The 20061-nt window shown below is 36.8% G+C and overlaps 1 protein-coding gene across 2 annotated transcripts; it reads left to right on the forward strand.

Annotated features, from left to right (window-relative positions):
* Positions 1 to 6619: 6619 nt before the first annotated feature.
* On the forward strand, positions 6620 to 19471 carry LOC137948823 (1-acyl-sn-glycerol-3-phosphate acyltransferase LPAT1, chloroplastic-like). Of its 2 annotated transcripts, XM_068795001.1 has the most exons (6): positions 6620 to 7166; positions 7260 to 7666; positions 7770 to 7871; positions 8007 to 8328; positions 18942 to 19127; positions 19199 to 19471. In XM_068795001.1, exons 1-4 carry the CDS (start codon positions 6863 to 6865, stop codon positions 8241 to 8243), a joined length of 1050 nt encoding a protein of 349 aa, XP_068651102.1. In that variant the 5' UTR covers positions 6620 to 6862; the 3' UTR covers positions 8244 to 8328; positions 18942 to 19127; positions 19199 to 19471. The 2 variants fall into 2 exon arrangements, with proteins under 2 accessions (XP_068651102.1, XP_068651101.1); XM_068795000.1 differs by having other exon boundaries at positions 18942 to 19471.
* The last annotated feature ends 590 nt before the right edge of the window (positions 19472 to 20061 follow it).

Raw genomic sequence — 20061 nt, forward strand, 5'->3', positions numbered from 1 at the left:
AATTCTGTATAAAAAAAGAGTAATTGTCCATTTTGACTTTCCTTAGTTTTTCAAATACAATTATGTTAATGTTATATTTTTAAATATGGCTAAATTTTGAATATAACCAATAAAATCCATTACAGTTAGGTTAAACAATCGTTAATATTTCATATAAAAATTATAAAAAATATAAAAAATTAATTATTATTTATCAAATTATATTATAAATACAATATGAGTCCACTTGTATACCCCTTCTAATAATGAGGCTCTATGATTCTCAGTAGAGAGAGAGAGAGCCACATCTGTAACAGGCAATTTGTTTCTTGTCTCTTGTAGCTTTTTAGATTGGAAACCTTCCTTAATGAGTGTCATTGAAATTAGTCTTAGCAAATGCCCTGCTTATGTTAATGTTCATCCTAATTTAATGCTATCTTTTACAGATAGAAATCTAATAAAGTTTTACAACTTAGAATTTTGACCCAATGATATAACTTTTTACCTGGATCATAAACTATAGATATAATTATGCGCATCCATTTTAAAGTAATAAATACCTTGGATCCAAAGTCCAAAACTTCCTAAATCAGGTAAAACTGTTATTATAGAAATAAATTTACTCAGAGCAAATGTGGCCACTCCTAGAATAATTTCTTGGGAAGAATTCAAATTTCTTTAATCTTGGGTCATACCCCAAGCTGTTCCACAACTACTGTTAGTCAATACTGACATTGATTAATTTTATTGAATTGGTAGATGGTTATGTTGTTCTCAATTTTGGAACAAATTTAAACCCACAGTATCGGTCCTAGCTCTGAAAAAATAGAAGCAGACATGACCTATGTTGCTACCCGAGATGATATGTCTGTGGAAGAAATAAAACTTTCCCATAATCAAATTCCACATGGAATCTATCATAGAAAAGAGGAAGAAAAAACTTCCCCTACTCCGAGTAAAATTGCTCATTTTACTGTTTAAAATGAATAGTCCAGGATTTACAATCAATAAACAAGCTATTATGGATGAATTTAAACATCTCAAAAATATTGGTTTTAAAACATGGTTCTTTCAGCGACATACATGTTCTGACAGAAGAACCTTGTTGCTCAATTTTATACTTATCTCCAACAGGAAAAAAACAATCATGTCTTTTGAATATTGATGTAGAGAAATTTATCTAAAGATGAAAGAAAAACAAGAGAGTAATACTCTAGAAACAATTAAAGTTTGGCATATTCAGTCAAGAGAAAGTATTCAATCCACACATCTCCCTCTTACACCTCATAAACTAGAATCCTCTAGTTCTTCGGGTAAAGGAGCTACCCTAGAAGTTGTAGCTTATATTCAACATGAATCACTTGCTAATTCATTTAGTTAAATTCACAAACAAAACAATTTTACCAATTTAACATTACAAACGATAGGTCAATAGTTCAATTGAATAAAAGAAATAGTCTAGAATAAAGGTGTTCCCAAACAATCTATTTAGGAACCACCCAAATTTTCTCCGTTAAAGAATAGTGATATTATCCCTATAATTATGCTTCCACCTATTATCAAAGGCTTTAAAACCAATTCAAACAAAGAATATATGCCAGAATTATTAGATAGTTAGAAAAATCTAAGTATCAACATTTTAGACCAACATTCTACATCAACCTTGGAGTCAGAAGACTCTACCAATTTGTTTGAATTAGATATTGAAACAGATAACGTTAATTATGATGTTGCCCAGATTGAAGAATCCATCTTACAAATAGAACGTGAACTTGTAATACAAAAGTTGAACTATAACAAAAAAAATCCCAAAGGCAATGGATGCTAAACATAAAACCTACTATCATAGGCCTATACCCCATGATCTTTTTTATGAAGAAAATTTATATCTTGATAAAAAATCTTATGATGCTAATAGAATCAATGAATGGAACATAGATGGCCTTTCTAAATACCAGATTTATGACATTGGAGTCTTGAAGGAATAGTGGGATAATGTTTTCCAACCATTTACAACAATCAAATGAAGATGATGTTGTTTATACCCTATGTAATGCAATTCTTGTCCACGTACCCTTACCTCCAATATTGAAAAGGGACAAGAATTATTACAAAATCTTAGTTGCAAAAAACTTAGCCAATTTAGGTGGTATAAGGATGTCTTTATCACCAAGGCAAATGCCTATAATGAGTATTGGAAATCCAAATTTATTGATGGATTGCCTCCATTGTTTGTTGCCAAGTTTCATAAAAAATGATGACCACTTTGGAAGACACAATCAATTATAATCATTACACATATGGCTAATTAATTAGTGTCATAATTCAGGAAGGACTTTCGTTGTGTATGACTTGAAGCTTCAAACTCAAGTTAAAAAGAAAAATCTTCTAGGCAAAAAAGAATTAAGGGAATTTTGTGAGCAGTTTGCTTGCACAACTTTGGACATTCCCCTTAATGAGGAAGAAGGTAATTCCTTCACATCACAAAAGTAGAAGATTCTACAAAAAATAAACTCAATCTAATAATTTTGGATCCTAATCCAAGAAACCTATTAAAGACAATAAATAAATTGTTTGTTACAAATGGGGAAAATTTGGCCACTATTCCAACAAATGTAAAACTAAGCAAAAGCTCAATGCTCTTGATATAGATGAATTTTTAATTAAAAAAAATTGTTAAATTCTAGTTTTGACTCAGAATGCGAAGAAGATAGTATTTATTCTTCTTCCTCAAAGGAACAACCAAATTGTAACTAGTCCAATTCCAATCATTTAAAAACTACGGTTCAAATGAACCAATTAGGAATTAATGTTTTTACAGTAGAACAAAATGATCAACTCGAAGAAACAAATGAAAAAGATGACCACGTAGTTAAACAATAATTAATTGAAAATTATCTAAATAAACTTCATAAACAAACGAAGAAAGAAAAAAAAGTTGCTAATCCACCCTTATTCACTTGAACAAGTTATTGATAGCGTAGAAGAACAAAACCATACTATGAATCTTATAACTTCTACAGATTTTCAAAAGGAAGTCAATTTGTTAAAAAAAGAAGTTAGATTTTTTAAAGATCTTATAAAATAAAGCATGATAAAATCTTAAACAAATTACAAAATTTGGCAATAAGATCCATTTATAATCAATCAAGATTATGTGCTTTATGAATTATTAGCTTTAGTTGATAGTGGTGTTGACCTTAATTGTATCCAAGAAGGGTTTGTTCCAACCCAGTTTTGAAAAAAACATCTCAAGGTCTCAGTAATGGTAGTGGCCATAAGATGAAAATGAATTATAATATTGTCATATGTAGTGACTCTCATTGTCTCCCTATTAACTTCTTACTTGTACAAAATCTTTCACAACAAATCATTTTTGGGACACCATTTTTAAGAAAAATTGTGCCATTACATGCATCACTAGTCAAGGAATAGAGGGGACATATTAATGATGCCCATATATTCTTTCCCTTGCATCTTGTCCACAAACTAGATTCCTCAATGAACTAAACAATGTCTTTTAGAATAGAAAGCCAAATCAATTACTTAAAAGAAAATTTTGTTATCCGAATAATGAACAAAGGTTAGAAACACAATAAATCAAAGATTAGATAACCCTATTACCGCAACATTTTACTACAAAAAATTGCACTTGAAATTCTTACTGCTTTTTGGAACATGAAAAAAACATATTTTTTCTTTACCTTGTATTGATAATTTTGATGAGAAAAAATATTCCTACAAAAGCTCATCCAAGCCAAAATACAAAAGGAATATTTAGCTCTTTGTAAACAAGAAATTAAAACCTTGTTAGAAAAAGGGTTAATCAGAAAATCCTATTCTCCATGGAGTTGTACAACTTTTATGTCAATTAAAATGGTGAGAAAGAAAGAGGAGTTCCTCAATTGGTGGTAAATTAAAATCCCTCAATGATTGTCTCAAGTGAATTAAGTATCTAATTCCTAATAAAAAGGAACTTTTAGATAGATTACATTCTACTAAAATATTTTCCAAATTTGATCTTTCTAGATGTTGGTAGATTTAAATTAATGAAAAATATAAATATAAAACTATATTTACTGTTCCTTTTGGACATTACGAATGAAATGTTATACCTTTTGGATTAAAAAATGCTCCTTCTGAAGTTCAAAATATCATGAACGATATTTTCAACAATTATAGTGAATTTTCTATAGTTATATTAATGATATCCTTATCTTTTCTGAAACTATATAATCTCTTTTAAAACATTTAAAAACTTTCAAGACCATTATCAAACAAAATGGTCTTGTAATTTCTGCTCCCAAAATGAAATTATTCCAAACTTCTATAAGATTTTTGGGGCATGATATTCATAAAGGAATAATTATTCCTATTAGTAGATCAATTGAATTTGCTTTTAAATTTCCTAATGAAATTAGAGATAAAAATCAATTACAAATATTTTTAGGTAGTCTTAATTACATTTTAGATTACTATCCAAATCTAGTACAAGATTCTAGACTTCTTTATAATAGATTAAAGAAAAGTCATGAGCCTTGAATTGAAGCTCATACAAAGGTTGTCCACAAAATTAAATCTAGAGTTTCCCAACTCCCTTATCTTGCTCTAGCCAATCATCAATGGAAGAAGGTTGTCGAAATAGATGCTTCTCATATCGAATATGGAAAATTTCTAAAACAAGTCAATCTAGTTTCTATAAAGAGGAATTGGTATGATTTAATTTAGACCTATGGAAACAGACCTAGTTGAACTATTCAACTATTAAACAAGTAATTCGTTCTATAGTCAAATATATTGGTGAATTTCATGATGATTTACTCGATCAACAAATTTTGTTAAGAGTAGATTGTTATGCTACTAAACAAATTTTCAAAAAAAATGTCAAAAATTTAGCATCTAAGCAAATATTTGTCCGTTGGCAGTAGAGTTTACCTTTGATTTTGATTTTGATTATATTAAAGGGGAAAACAATTCCCTACCTAATTTTCTTACTTACAAATTTCTACAGGGGTAAAACAATGTCTCACTTTCTTGGAAGGGAAAATCCCCTTTCTGCCAAAAGAAGACGCATAGGTAGATCCAAAAATAAGGGAAAAAACATAAAGTTTCTAAAACTTCTACTTCAACTTCAATGAAGGAAGTATTATTATGTGAACCTGATTTTACCACTCTTCCAATTATGAAAGAAATTATGATAATCAATCAAGAAGATATACTCGTAACAACTTATCCTTGGCAAATTATATCCAAGTGGTTGAAGGATTCCTTTTCCACTTCAAAAACTTCACATTTAATGGTAGGACATTCATCCCAGTATCCGAGAGGTAAAATCCATTGTAAAATGATTTGATACATTACTTTTACTTTTTGAAAATTTTCATTACTGGGATATGGAAATAGGATTGTAAAATTGTATTTAATGAACTACAACTGCCAATTTTGCACTGTACTTTTCATGTTAGACAGTGGAATAAGTTCCCCAACACGGAAAACAAAATTGTAGAAATTAAGTATGCTAAAACAAATGCGTCAACCTTTGAAATGATCAAAACACAAATTAAATCAAAGTTTTCAGGGATTTCTGATGATGAATTATTAATTAAAACCCTAGACTCAATCATGGAATTATTTTTAACTGAATTTAATAAAGAAAACAAATAATATCACAAAGACAATATGTCTATATCGACATATGCCTCTTCCAAAGAACACAGTGACGAAGAAGGTCATAGTAACGATCACGATGAGGAAATCAGTTATATCACAGATTTTCAACTTGAAGAAGACAATGCTTCTATTGGAGATTATTAAGATGCAATTATCAAGCAAGTTGAAAATAAAACTAAAAAATAATAATTAATCTTTACTAGACGAATGTCTCAATTTCTTGTTCAGTTTGGATTAATAGATTAGAATGTTGTTAATGGACCTCATTGTAGTGAGTACAACAAGAAAAATCAAAATACATCAAGAATATATAAGTGTATTGCAAAAGCTATGAACAAAACAACAAAAGAGTAGTCGTGGTGGCAAAAAACAGATTTCCACTCAAATCAAGATTGACAACTCATCAACTAATTAGAACTGTTTTAGATAATTAACCACAACTTGTCATCAAAGGCAAAAACATCATTAAACATGGTTGTATCCTCATGCAATCTTATCTAACCGTAAAGTGTATATCAAGAAATGAACTTCTCGAGCTATAGCTGAAGCCGCGTTCGTGGGAGGATGGTCGGTGGTTCTAAGACCAGAAAATAGGCTAGCCAGGAAAAGAGAGGATTGAGAATCGAGCAGCGCCGTTAGCCTGAAGGAGTCTGAACACACGAATCATGGGGCTAGGGCTGTAAATAGATAATTTAATGTATTATTTTAAAATCATATTAATGTGATAATAATAATTAAAAATAATTATAAGATTATAAAACTATAAAACTAATAACAAATTTTTATAATATTAAAAAATAGTCCGCTATTTTCTATCCTAGTGTTTTTTAATTTTTTAATTTTTTAATTTTTTAATTTTTTTTGGTGCCAGTGGGTTCTGGTCTCAAACATGATTTGTGGGGTTTTCATCTCCCCAACGTGGCATGTTGAGAAGGCACTCCAAAAGGATCAACGAGTGTCCTCAGCCATTTTTCCAAGCAAAATGATTCTGCTGGTCACGTTCCGTACGAGTTGACAAAACCATGCTCGAGGAGAGAATTCCTTGGGGACTCGTGATTCGTGAAGATCAAGAACTCCGATAAGGCTCGTAAGATCTAGGCTTCCTTTTGGTGCTTGATGCTTGAGTTCTCCATAGCTCCGCTGGGCAGTAGTCATTAGCTGCTTTATTATGTTCTTTTCGCCTTTCCGTCTTCTGCGTCTCTTTGAATAAAAGATGGAGACTCTCTGTATCTCAAAGCTATCTCCTCAACTTCTTCGTACTAATCCAAAGAGATGTATTGGTTCTTCACAAAACCCTCGAACCTTTTCTTCTAGCTCATTAGGCTCTCAAAGAAGTACTTCTGCATTTTATCCCAGACCCTTTTCAGAACTACGAAGCTCAGCTGAAAATATGTCGCAGTGCTGGCCAACCGACTTCTTGGTTCGGGTACCTAAACAATCTTCAATACGTAGAAACACGGTAGTAAGATCGGAGCTTCTTGGAACTGGCTCTCCCGATGCTGCTTATTCATTGCCAGGTCATTTCAATTTCTTTTCTTCACCTTGCCGGACTTTTGGTTATTGGTTATCGTTTTATTGATTTTTTGGAATTTTTTCTGTTAAATTGGCAGAATTTCAGTTGGCATCAAAACTTAGAGGAATCTGTTTTTTTGCTGTAAATGCAATTGCTGCAATATTCCTCTTTATGGTCATGTTGCTGGCACACCCTTTTGTGCTTTTATTTGACCCGTATCAAAGGAAACTGCATCATTGGGTTGCTAAGATTTGGGCAACCCTTACAGTCAAACCCTTCTTTTCAATTGAGATTGAAGGACTGGAGAACTTGCCTTCATCTACTACTGCTGCGGTATATGTCTCAAATCACCAAAGCTTTCTGGATATCTATGCCCTTCTGACTCTTGGGAGAAGCTTCAAGTTCATAAGCAAGACTAGTATTTTTCTGATACCTATTATCGGATGGGCAATGTATATGCTGCGATTTATTCCTTTGCGAAGAATGGATAGTAGAAGCCAATTGGTATTTCTTTTTCAACATTTTTGTTTTTCACCTTAAGCATCACGTTGTTTTAATAAGGATTCTAAAGTTACAATCCTACTCTCTGTTTCTTTATGGGATGAAGGAGTGTTTAAAGCGTTGCATTGATCTGATAAAAAAGGGGACATCTGTGTTTTTCTTTCCCGAGGGAACACGAAGTAAAGATGGTAAATTAGGCACTTTCAAGGTGAGATTAGCGGATGGATTATCTTTCCTCGAAAATCAATATATGTTAAGAGGGGTAACGCCTTGAGCAGGTTTATTATGTCTTATATATCTTTAAAAAATGAATAAGCTTAACAACTTCAAGTGTCATTTGCAGAAAGGTGCATTCAGTGTGGCAGCAAAGACTGGGGCACCAGTTATTCCAATTTCTGTTTTGGGAACTGGGAATCTTATGCCTCCGGGGCTGGAGGGGACATTGAACACTGGTGCAGTTAAAGTGGTTATTCACAAGCCCATAGAAGGAAGTGATCCAGATTTATTATGTAATGAAGCAGGAAATTTGATTTCTGATGCACTTCTTCATGGAAACCACAGAGTAGGCCACAGGGAGTGAGTCAGTGGGTTCTGAACTTCTTTTGTGTATCTTAGGACCAATATGTGCAAACCATGATTTTGGTAGAAAGGAGATCAATTTGAAGGTAAACGATCCTTTGTCTTCCTGCTTTTGTTTATTTTATGAAGGCAGAACAGAAGAATATCTTGTAGTGGTTGCTAAGAGGCTGTGTGAAAATTAGGATGAGATAGAAACATGACGAACTAAAGTCTCATGTGCCATGCATTAACTCTAAAACTTGCATATGTGATGGAGAACCTCTTTGTTTGGATGAACGAGGAGATAGTCCAGCTTAGTTGCAAGGTTTCACTTGCTTAGGCCTCATTTATGTTTGTTTAATGAAAATGCTCATTTATGTTATAATTTGATTTTTATAGGTCTTCCTTCAAATATCATCTTTTGCTGCCGTTTTTTTTAAAATCAGTTGTATTTTTGGTTTCTATTTTATTTGTGAACAATTATGAAGCTATTTGTCATACTACGAGTGATAGAAACTCAAAATTACCCCAAAGAAACTAGAGAAGGAGAAAAATAGAAGAGAAGAAGAGAAGAAGAAAAATAGAAAGAGAAGCTACCACAAAAATAGAAAGTGCCACCTCTAAGAAACAAGGGGCATGAGGGCAAAAAGAGGAAAATGCCCCCTCTTCTTGATAAAATAAGATCCTACTAGATTAGATTTATCTTTAATTGATGTAATCTTTCAATTCCTAGAATCTCTCCTAGATTGATATAATCCTTTCAATTCCCTAGAATCTCTCCTTGAGTTATGTAATCCTAGTTGATTAAGGAGTTTTCCAAATAATGTTATAAAAAGGGGTGTTGGATGAGGGAAAAATCAGTCAAGTTTATTCTTTCTTGCCTCTTTTTCACCTCTCAAATTCGTGCCCTAGCACTTCTCTCCTCCTTTCTCCTCTCCTCTGCTCTCTTTTCCTTCTTGCTCTCTCTATTTCCCTGTCTTCCTCTACTTTACGCGTCTCTTCTTCCCTTTTCTCTTATTCTAACCCTCTTAACCTCTCTCTTCAAATCTTCCTTGCACTTTAAAAAATGTTAAGGGCCTTCCACACGTGGGTTCTTATCAATGAGCTGCTGTATTGCTTTCCCTACTATCTGTTGTAGGTCTTGGACACTTTTGATGTGACACGTCCCAAAGTTGATTTGGAGTTACGTAGGGCCCCTTCATTTATTTCATCTGAGGAACAGCAGTCTTCCATTTCATATCTCTTAAACTGTTTGGCATATTAGGCCCCAAGTTGATTAAAAGTTACTCGCAGTCCCTTCCTTTCTTTCACATTAGGATCACATGCTTATCCTTCCAAATGGTGAGGTTGAGTGGATCGGGCTTATGGCTCAATGACCAAGCAGGGGTCTCTAAAGTGAGGTCTTGGGTTCAAATTTCACCAGAGTAATGGGTTTCAACTTTCAAAAGAAAGGTTGAACAGTTTGGCATAACCAGTTAGTAATATGCTGAATTCTTGGTGCCTAGCATGTTGAGGCAACCTCTTAGGAGCCACCCTCCATTCCTTCAGATTAAACTCTGATGGTAGCTCAGTTGGAACCCAAGGCCTTCAGGCTGTGGTGGAATTTTCCCTAATATCTGCAATGACGTACCTATTCTGGTCCTCTGCGTGTAATGGAGTCAATGAAGCTGCTCAGATCCCTCCTAAAATTATCTGTAATAGCAGCAATGAGTCCTTGTACCTATCCTTGTCGTCTCTGCATAATGGAGTCATTAAAGCTGAGTTCTGATCTCTCCTTACTGGGATAAAACTGTGCAGGCAGCATTGTCATGGCTTGCAGAATATTATTAAAGGTGATTTGGTGCTAGTTATTTGGACCCTGGCATTCAAATAATTTTTTGGACCAAATTTCAATTATTTGTAATGACCTTGATGCCTCCTGGAAGTGTGTTCACTGGTCTGCTAATGACTTTGCTGATAAATTAGCTAAAGAAGGGTTCAGTCTCCGACACCTTATGGTTGAGCCCCCTTAGGCTCTTAATAAAAATTTTAACTTTTTTTATAAAGAAGTTATTAGCAATTCTTAGCCTTTTGAATAACATACAGTCTATATATGTTTTATCTGTTTGTTTATTGTTTCTTCCTTTCTGTAATTCTTAAGGTGTTGTGAGTGCTTTTTTAGCATGGTTTGATAGCTTTTATTGTGTAATTCTGAATGTACTCATGTTGTTGGTGTAATTCCTGATGCATATTTACATAGAGAAGGCAGATGAAGTTTTATCTTTCCTATTTAAATAGGAGCAAAAGATTTATTGGAAGACATGGTAGAAATAAAATGAAATACTTAGATAGATATGGAGGATACTTCTTAGTTGCTTACTATGCTCTGTGCCTATTAATGTTAAGAATATGGTGGAGGCTGCAGAAAAATTTAGAATGTGTGAACTAATTAATATGAGATCTTATTTCTTACAGTATAAAGCTTGAATAAGAGTTTTTTTTTAGTGGCTAATAGTGAACTCTTTTCAAAACAAGAATTTTTTACAGGTTTGAGGGGATGGATTGAATGGCCGTCCGTAGAGCTACGCAGAAATCAAATTGGAAAAGGCAATTGATTTCCGAAAGCTGGCTTTAGCACCCGCTTTTCTCTAGTGAGACTGTTATATTACTGGTAGGCTAGTCAAATCAGGCTAAAGCTGTCTAAGGTTGAATATGAGTAAAGAGGGGAAAACTTATAGTAAACATCTATAAGTTTGGTCTGTTTGTTAGTGCAAGTAGGAGGAGTTCAGTTGGTGTAACTGGTTTTTAATTCCTCTAAAAGCGTCTTCCTTTTTATCTCTTTGAATTTGCTTGAGCATTAGAAGACTTCGTTCATCTTGGTCAGGCCTATTACTCTGTGATTACCTCTCCTCTTGCAGTAAAGAATTCCTCTAGAAATGGCAGCTGGTCAAGTAATCCAAGAGTAGATGAGAATTCTCAGACACCCTTCTTCAAAAAGTAAAAGGAAAAACCTTAAATCTGTCCGCTTTCTTCTACCAACTATAACAAACCCTTGTAACATAAAAAAATCAGCCATGTTACTTCTGCATATGTTGAACCTATTCCAAGATACATAATGGATATGATCATTGAACAGATATTTCCACTTGTTGGCCAAATGCTAAAGAGTAGAATTTGATTGAATCCTTTGTACTAGTACCAATCTCATAATTTAAGTTGTTCTAGCAAAGCCATGTTAGGTCTTGCGATGTCCTGAAAATACCAAATAGCACTCAAGAGGGGTGGTGAGTAATTAATTTTTTTTTTTTTTTTTTTGTGTTTGATAACTCTTGTTTGTGGAAATGAATTACTAGCACCAAAGTAAATAGACAAACATTGCACACAAAAATTTTACATGGTTCTGCCAATCTTAGCTTACTCTACACTTTAGTAACTTGCTTGAGATGCTCTAGCAAACCTGTAGGACTTAAAGAAACCCACTCTCCTCTTGCAATGAGAGAAAACTGCTCTCTATAGCCAACCCAGCACTTACTTCATAATCACCAAAGGTTCACATTGAACCTCAACTAACCACCCATTAGCTTGACATCCGAAGCCATCTTGAGTACAAGCTCGTTTGGAGGTATGCCCATAGTGGTAAATTTTCGGTTGCCTTTGCTTACCCCTAGCTTTTTGGTTGTACATAAGATCTTAGACAACACCATGCAGCTCTTGCATGGAACCTCGCAGCTCCTCCGAAGATCAAGTTCTTCATTTGGAGCACCTTGCACAACAAAATCCTGACTGTTGGCAACCTCCAGAAGCGCGGTAATATGGGTCCCACTATCCTTTGCTCTCTCTGCACCCTGGGTGAGGAGAGTGTCTCCCACATCCTTCTTCACTATCCTTTTGCTTGGCGAGTATGGACTAAGTTATTCAACCACATCGGCCTCTAGCTTTGCCTTCCAAAGGATCTCATCTCAACCTGTCATTAGCTCCTCAGGATCCCCCTCCCTTGCTTGGAGAACGTTCTTCTTTCAACTTTCCTAGGCCATATCCCTTGGGCGCTCTGGAGGGAAAGGAATAACTACCATTTCAACTTCAAATTTGCCAACATCAATGAAGTTGCTACTTGCATTGTTGGCCAGATCTCCACTTAGATCCACACTGGAAAAGAGTTCATTTATCTTGGCAATATCCCTCTTTGCAACAATTGGCGTTCTATTGCTAAGATGTCTGCTCCGTTCGTTAGCCCCCCCCATGCATTATTGGAGCCCTCCGCCTCTGGGCTTTCTCAAGCTCAATTTTGACAAATAGTTTTCTTGGCAACCTGAGACCAGTCGGCTATGGAGGTGCCATCTGCAATTCTGATGGTACCACCCTCCTCTCCTATTCTGGGTCTTTGGGGGCCTTGAACTTGACTTCTACGGAGCTCATGGTTCTCCTCCAAGGTCTTTTCGAGATCATATGTCAGGCCCTCTCATCGTGGAAGGTGACTCCAAAGTGGTGATCTCTTGGTGTTCCTTCCCTTTTTTCGAGCGCCCCCTTGGCACCACTGGAATACCTTTTACGATGTCAAGGACATCTCCTCTTTTCTTTCTTGTGTATGGACTCATGTTCTGAGATCAGCCAATTCTTTGGTTGACTTCCTTGCTAGGAATAGTGTCTCACTCCAATCTCTTATTGGAATGGGACCCCATTCCTGTTTTTTTTAGTTTGCTCTCGTGTGCTTACTAAAGCTCATCAATTTCAAAAAGTGGGAAATCCGTCCTTTAACTAAATATTGGCACTCGGTATTCTTCAAGGTCTTCCACTTGGGGAGAGATAAGAGAGCAAGAGCAAAGAGAGAGTTGCGAGAATGATCAAGAGAGAGAGGATCGTGGACAAGATGGGAGACCAAGCGGCAACGAGTTGTGCGGAGGAGCTCCGGTGATGGCGACACAACATGAGATTGTTGATATTAGGGATTTGGATTAGGAGATAGGATGGAAAACGGTTGGAAGGAGAGGAAAAACCAACATAGAGAAGGGCTTGAGGATTGGTGATGGAGCTTTCCAATTTCGGTACTAGAATGACCCATTTGACATTGGCAGAGGGATTTTCTCGAGGGAGGGAAGTTATTAGAGTTATAGTGAAAAAAGAGGACAAATCCTCCAGCAATATACCCACCATCGCTTGTGAGAGCTTAGTTAAATAGTCAATAGGGCCTTCTCTGACCTATCCAACCACCAATGGTGTAAGGAACTTCGAACTAGGGACTGTCTTCACCATGTTGACATTTTAATACAGAGCTGAAAGAGAATGTAAAATAGTAGAAGGTAGAGTAAGGCAAATCCTAGCTAGGATTTATGTGCTTGAGCTCACTACCATGGGTTTTGGATGGATGTAATTCCTCAAATGCCTCAACGACTTTCTTCCTACATGATCAGCCACTAGTAGTGACAATGGATCTGGCCTCCCCGAGCTTCCGAGGAGCAAACCCCATGGTAGTAGGTGGCAAAACTGCTATGGAGCATAGAATCCAAAGGGACATTGTTATTATGAGGCCCAACATTGGGGTTGTCATAGCTGAATGTATTCTTACTAATGGAAGGAAAGAGTTAGAAAGATGCTTCATTGTGAAAATGATTGCAAACATGGATGAGGGACCTGAAGTTGGACTTGGATGGAGAAGCATAAGGGACAAACCAACCATACACACACACGCACACACACACACACATACACACAAAGAAAAGAAAATCTCCCTCTTGAAAAATCATTGGCTTGCTAGATTCCCATCACCCTAGCATAAGGAGAAAACATGGAACTATGGAAGAATGCCCCTCCAACTTGGATGGAGAAGCATAAGGGACAAACCAACCACACACACACACGCACACACACACACACACACATACACACAAAGAAAAGAAAATCTCCCTCTTGAAAAATCATTGGCTTGCTAGATTCCCATCACCCTAGCATAAGGAGAAAACATGGAACTATGGAAGAATACCCCTCCAACAACCAATCACCTCACTTCAAGGATGGGACAACTAAGATCAGTGACGTAATTGAGCAATGGGTCAAAATTTGGGGAGTGCATGCGGAACTCTGGTCTGAAAAGGTCTTCTCTAAGATTGCCAAATCTTTGGAGGTTTACGAGATATGGATATACACACCAGAGAAAGGAGTAGAATGGATTGCACAAGAATTCGAGTAATGCAGCCATTTCACTTGAAGAGTCCCCATTGATCAGAATTCAGCCTGGAAGAGAAGAATGTAGAAAGAGCAAGTTAACTCAGACTTGAATCAGCAGCTGATTGCAACTCACCATGATTCCTGTGAACCAATCACAGACAATCTAGTAGCAGAAGAGAATCGCCCAAGTACATGCACGCTTTCAAATTCAAATTCTACTCAAAATGGCATCGAGGTACCTGCTCCTTTGACTAGTCACCCTGAGACAAACCTATGCTGTTCCCCTCCCCTTCGGTTGCCAGCTTGCCATGTGGCTGTGACTTTTTCATGAAACCTAGCCCCACTTGCCTCACTGGGATATGGGACAACACCGGCCTTGTCATTAACCCATCTTTGGAAAGTTGGCAGCCGGACACCTTCCTTCTTTACTCCCTTTACCGAGAACATACAAAACAACTGATTGGAAGGCTCCAATGAGCGTGACATTTCCATTTCAAGGCCTATGGCTTCCCGTGACCAACCCCAAGCCTTTGAAAATTTATCCTTAGAGAACTTTTCAAACTTGTTGGCAATTAGCCTAGAACACCAATTGTAGGTGCCTCTCTTATAAAGGACAATTGCCAGGGGTCCTAGTAGAAGAGGGAGTAGAAAAACTGAGCCTATGGGGATGATGATTGTAGAATTTGATGGAGATTAGGAATGCTAGGAAGAGAGTAATAATAAGGGATTCCTTCTTAACCCATAAAGCATGATTGGTCGTACTTCAAGAAACAAAGCTATTGTAAAGACCTCTGGAATAATGAGCAATTGATGCAATTTTTTGTGTTGGAGGCCTACTTGTCATGTGGGACTCCAAGCAAATTGACATGTTGGCTATGGAGGTGAAGAACCACTCTATCAGACTGAACTTGGTAGACAAAGACTTGGGTGCTAATTGGTGTTTCAATGGGATATATGGTCCCACATATATTATCTAAGAGCTGAATTCTGGGAGGAACTGTCGGACCTCATACAAGCTTGGAACTTACCATGGCTATTTATTGGAGATTTCAATGTGATTAAATCCTGCAATGAAAAATCTCCCTCACCCCCCAAAATCACCTCATTCATGAGGGGTTTTTGTGATTTTATTGGCAGGTGTGAGCTCGAGGAGATCCCTGGTTGTGGGCAATGAAACCCTATCTTATTGAAGCTTGATCACTTTCTGGCATCCTTTGATTAAAATCGCCTATATGAAGATTCAATTGGCCGGACAATAAGCAGAACAACTTCAAATTGTTGGCCATTTCTAGTGGACACCAAGTTCAGTTGGAAGGGGGCTAAACCCTTCAGGTTTGAAAATTGTTGGCTATGCAAAACGGACTTTGATAGTTTGGTGAAACAATGGCGGACTTTGATAGTCCCCTCTATGCTCTGACTTCCAGCTTTGTTTCAGACTAGTATCTCATCTGAGTGTAACAATTCGGAACTCCAGATCGTCGGCTTATCCTTTGGTAAACTGGGATTTGGCCTTTAGAACAGCTCTCAAAGATGATCAAACTATCAAGGTAGGAAGGCTTCTGACTTTGTTAGAGGGTGCCCTGAGAGACCAGGCTAGTGATAGACTTTTTTGGACGCTGGTAGACAATGGCGATTTCACAGCTTCCTCACTAGTGGCTATGGTCCTGTCTCATACATTGCCAACATTGCGTGGAAGCTCTCTTGTCCGCCTAAGGTTTGTTTTTTCATCTGGAGCAGTGGGGCTGAATTCTGACCTTTGACGACCAAGGAAGAGAGGCACCTCTGTCCAACAGTCCCTTTTTACCCCCTTCACAGAAATGAAGAAGAAAGTATCAGCCACCTTCTACTTCATTGCAATTTTACCTGGAAAATATGGTCTCACTTCAATAAATTGGGAATCATGATTTGTTTCCCTAGCAACCTCACTGACCTTGTGTCATGGACTCTGGATGCAAGTCTCCTCCAATTTGGAAAGTCTCCTCAGTCTGTCTAGCTCATATACTTAGGGATATATGGCTTGAGTGAAGTAACAGGCACTTCAATGATAAATGCAGATAGCAGCGACCCTGTTATTGATCATATTACTGCCACTGAAAAGGACTTCCATGCTCTGAATAGTGGGATCATGAGAGGTGATTGGACTGTTCTCCCCCAAAGCATATCAAGGTCATTGAGTGGACTCCACCTCTGGTTGGGGTCATCAAAATAAACTTTGATGGCAGTGCTTTGGGTTGTCTGGATCCAGTTGGAATTGGGGGAGTATTGAAAACTCGTGAAGGTGTGACCGTTGCTACCTACTCAGGTCTGATATGAACAGCCAACTCCACTGCCAAGTTCCTTAGCCTTTGGCAGGGCCTCCAGATCTACAAGGAATCAATCCATTGGTAGTTCATATGGATTGAAGGTGACTCCAGCATTGTGATTGGCTGGTGTTCAAAAACCTAGTCCCCCTTCCCCCCCACTGGAAGCACCGGTTGCCCTACCATGAAATATATTAGACCTTATTTATGATTTATATTGTCCTTGGACTAATGTACCATGATCAGCCAATAGTTTGGCTTATTCTCTTGCAAAGGAAGGGGTGTCCCTCCAATCAATCATTGTAAATCTCAGTTAAAACCCTGATGTAAATATGTGAGACTTTGTTCTTTCTTGGAATAACATCTCACCTATTTTCAAAAAAAAGAAAAAATTCTTCCTCTTTAGCTTTGGGGTTTTTACTCAGTAATTTGCTCTTCAATTTCTTGGCTTGAACTCATGCCGTGGAATCTGTGCTGGGAGACATGTCTAATAATACAGATAAAATCATTAGTAGCATATTATCAAGTTACCTATTATGTTATTACAAAACCATAAAGACCGATATGATTTGAATCCTTTGTCTAACACCAGCTACTTTTCTTAAGCTTATCCTTGTATTACCAGAGGACAACTTGAAATTCTACGAATATTTTGTGGAAGAAAAAGTATTAGTTGTTTTGCAACCTGATTGTTTGAATGTGCATTCCGTTGTATGTGAGGTCTCACTTTGACACCACAGGCACTTGGATTACCATAACAAAAAATTCTCAGTGATCCTTCATCCACCATGACAAGATTTAAAGCCATCAATATGATGCATGAACACAAACTCTGGCTTTCCTTAGAGAAGGCCTGAAGTTGTTGATGGGTTTCCATTCAATACCCTGAACGTATGAAATGCCTGAACTACATTCATTTAATTGCAATTTACACATGGAAAAAATAAGACTTTCTGGATTTCAAGTGTTTATTCTAGGGGTTTTAAACATGAAGAGACTAAGCTTTTCATTTAATTGCCGGAACTACATTGTGCTTAGTATGTGACAGCGTTGTTTCTGAGGTCTGAATGTGTACTGAGCGCAATTAGCATTTTCCTATTCACTTCTCCACCCAGTCATTTTCATGTATTTTTTACTTCAAACTCAGTTTCACAGGGACAACCTCAGTTGCTCATAAAAGAACTTTTTTTTTTTTTTTTTTTTGAGAGAGAGAGAGAGAGAGAAAGCAAAAAGGATTTAATTACTTTGACCGTATTAGAGAGACAAATTTGCAAACATTTAAAATATACTCTTCCTGCATTGACAATGTGGAAGAGTGTAGATCAGCATTCTACTCTCTTCCTGGCTGAAGACATAAAGCTTGTGAGAGATCAGCATTCTACTTTCTCTTCTTGGCTGAAGACATAAAGCTTGTGAGAGATCAGCATTTACAATACGGAAGAGTGTAGAGCTAAAAATACTAGCCCATCAACAAAGCTGCTGAAAATGATTGATAAAGTAAGAAAAAAAGGATGCCACATGTTTTAAACCATGAAAGGCACAATGGCTCCCATTCAACTGAAACTGTCTTACTTTTCTCTCTTAGGCTGATCATTTAATATAAACCTCATTGATGGACCTTTCAGCTAAAGGGGTTTGGAATACCTAAACTTGTAGACTGTAGATCAGATCAACGAAAGCTTTCATTGACTAAGAGTTGGTAATGTTGAGAGGTAGAGAAAGATGTATCAAAGTAAAATGTGCAATTATGCAGCTAGAGGAAAATCAGATTACTTTTCTTTAAAACAAGCTAACATCAGGGTAGAATTTGTATCTGCATTTCCAATATTTGGAACTCACAGTGCACAGATTGTCTGTTTGCATCTAAGAATCATCAATCATTAACCAGGCATTTTTCACATTATTATGTGTCTTACTTTTTGTCTCTAAAGAGAATAAACTGAATGAAACGAGAGCTTGTGTTTCAGGCTTTCAGCTCCATCCTTCAAATTTCTTTTTCTTTTTTCTAATTTTTTTCCTATTATGTAGGGAGCATTTAAGTTTTCTTATGATTGACATTAGATGTTTTGTTATTTAGATCAACCAATTATTATTAAGGACTCAAGCTTTCTCTTCTAATTAACTGATGTTTTTTCTTACCGATGTGCCACATATAAGCATGATTGCTGAAATGCAGTTGATGACATCCTGAATGGGGTGGTCGTTATTACTCTTTTAATGTTGTCTAGGAGATGGTCAGATGATTTACAACGCATTTGACAACTGGTTCATGTCTGCAGGGCATGTAGGGGGTTAAGATTGAGATCTTCTATCATCATATGGCTTCTCCTCAACCAATGAATCTGCATATCTTGATAGGTCGCCTGGCTGTTTATGATTTTGGAGTTTTTGATTGAGTTGGATATGGGTTGAATCATGGATAGTCTTTGTCAGCACAGTAACCAACTGATATATCCAGAGAGTGGGTATGGATGCACTTCATTTAAATGTTTACTGTGTCTTTTATCTCTGTTAAATGCTTCGATCTTGCTAACAGATTAACATGGATGTCGTCCTACGCAAAGTACCTTGTTCAAACGACCTTATTCAGAAGTGTGAAGTATACCTCTATATCAGATCAGCAAAATCAAACAGTTATTCATCCAAAATGAATGATAAGGAGATATGCCTCTTTTCTTTTTCTGAAATATTTGATTTTGTAGTATCTGCCTCTGAGCACTGGAGTCTTTTTCTTTTATATTAGAAATGCCCATTTTTCTCCCTAAGAGAATATGTAAATAGGATGCTTGGAACTTCATATAATACATCCCTGATTCTATGCTTGGTATTGAGAGCAAGAAACAAGTGACTTGGTATGGTCCATGTCTATAGTGGGGTCTTTGTGGTTTTTAGGAAGCTCAGGCATGGGTGCTGACAAATTGACACCAAATAAAAGTTAGATCTAGCATGGATCAGAAACTTCTAGCCCCTCCATCTCATTCATCCCCCTTTTCTCCATAAGTACCTCTCCTTTCCCTCTGTCCAGTCAAACCACAATGTCTCATCAATCCCACCAGCATTTCCCAATCTTATAACAAATCTGACAAGTGTCCCACTAAATCCACCAAAGCCATGGACTCATCTAACATGCCCTGTCTTACCTCTTCTAACAACCCATATGCCCCTTTGTTTTCAGAGGCCCCAGATAAAGCAAATCCCTGCTTCCCTCTTTGATTGTGTCATCAACGCATAAGTCACCCAGTTGGGCATGGTTGATGACTGTCTTGGCCAAGTGTCAAGATACTGCTAACCGCCCTCAAAGCTTGATTCAACTTCTTGCTTGGTCGGGACTGCTTTCCACATCATTTTTCTTTGAACGAGTTTTCTTTTGAAATGGAACGAGGAAAAGCGTGGTGGTTG

This window comes from Aristolochia californica, unplaced genomic scaffold (genome assembly GCF_029961685.1).
Source record: "Aristolochia californica isolate CCGP_79_NKW_82.1479 unplaced genomic scaffold, dmAriCali1.0.hap1 SCAF_13, whole genome shotgun sequence".
Taxonomy (NCBI): domain Eukaryota; kingdom Viridiplantae; phylum Streptophyta; class Magnoliopsida; order Piperales; family Aristolochiaceae; genus Aristolochia; species Aristolochia californica.

Bases quoted from the DNA above. Each gene is read 5' to 3' on its own strand.
- LOC137948823 (XM_068795000.1), top strand. From the start codon at position 6,863: ATGGAGACTCTCTGTATCTCAAAGCTATCTCCTCAACTTCTTCGTACT. The intron at 7,167-7,259 runs GTCATTTCAATT...TTAAATTGGCAG, and splicing joins TGCTGCTTATTCATTGCCAG to AATTTCAGTTGGCATCAAAA. The intron at 7,872-8,006 runs GTGAGATTAGCG...TGTCATTTGCAG, and splicing joins GTAAATTAGGCACTTTCAAG to AAAGGTGCATTCAGTGTGGC.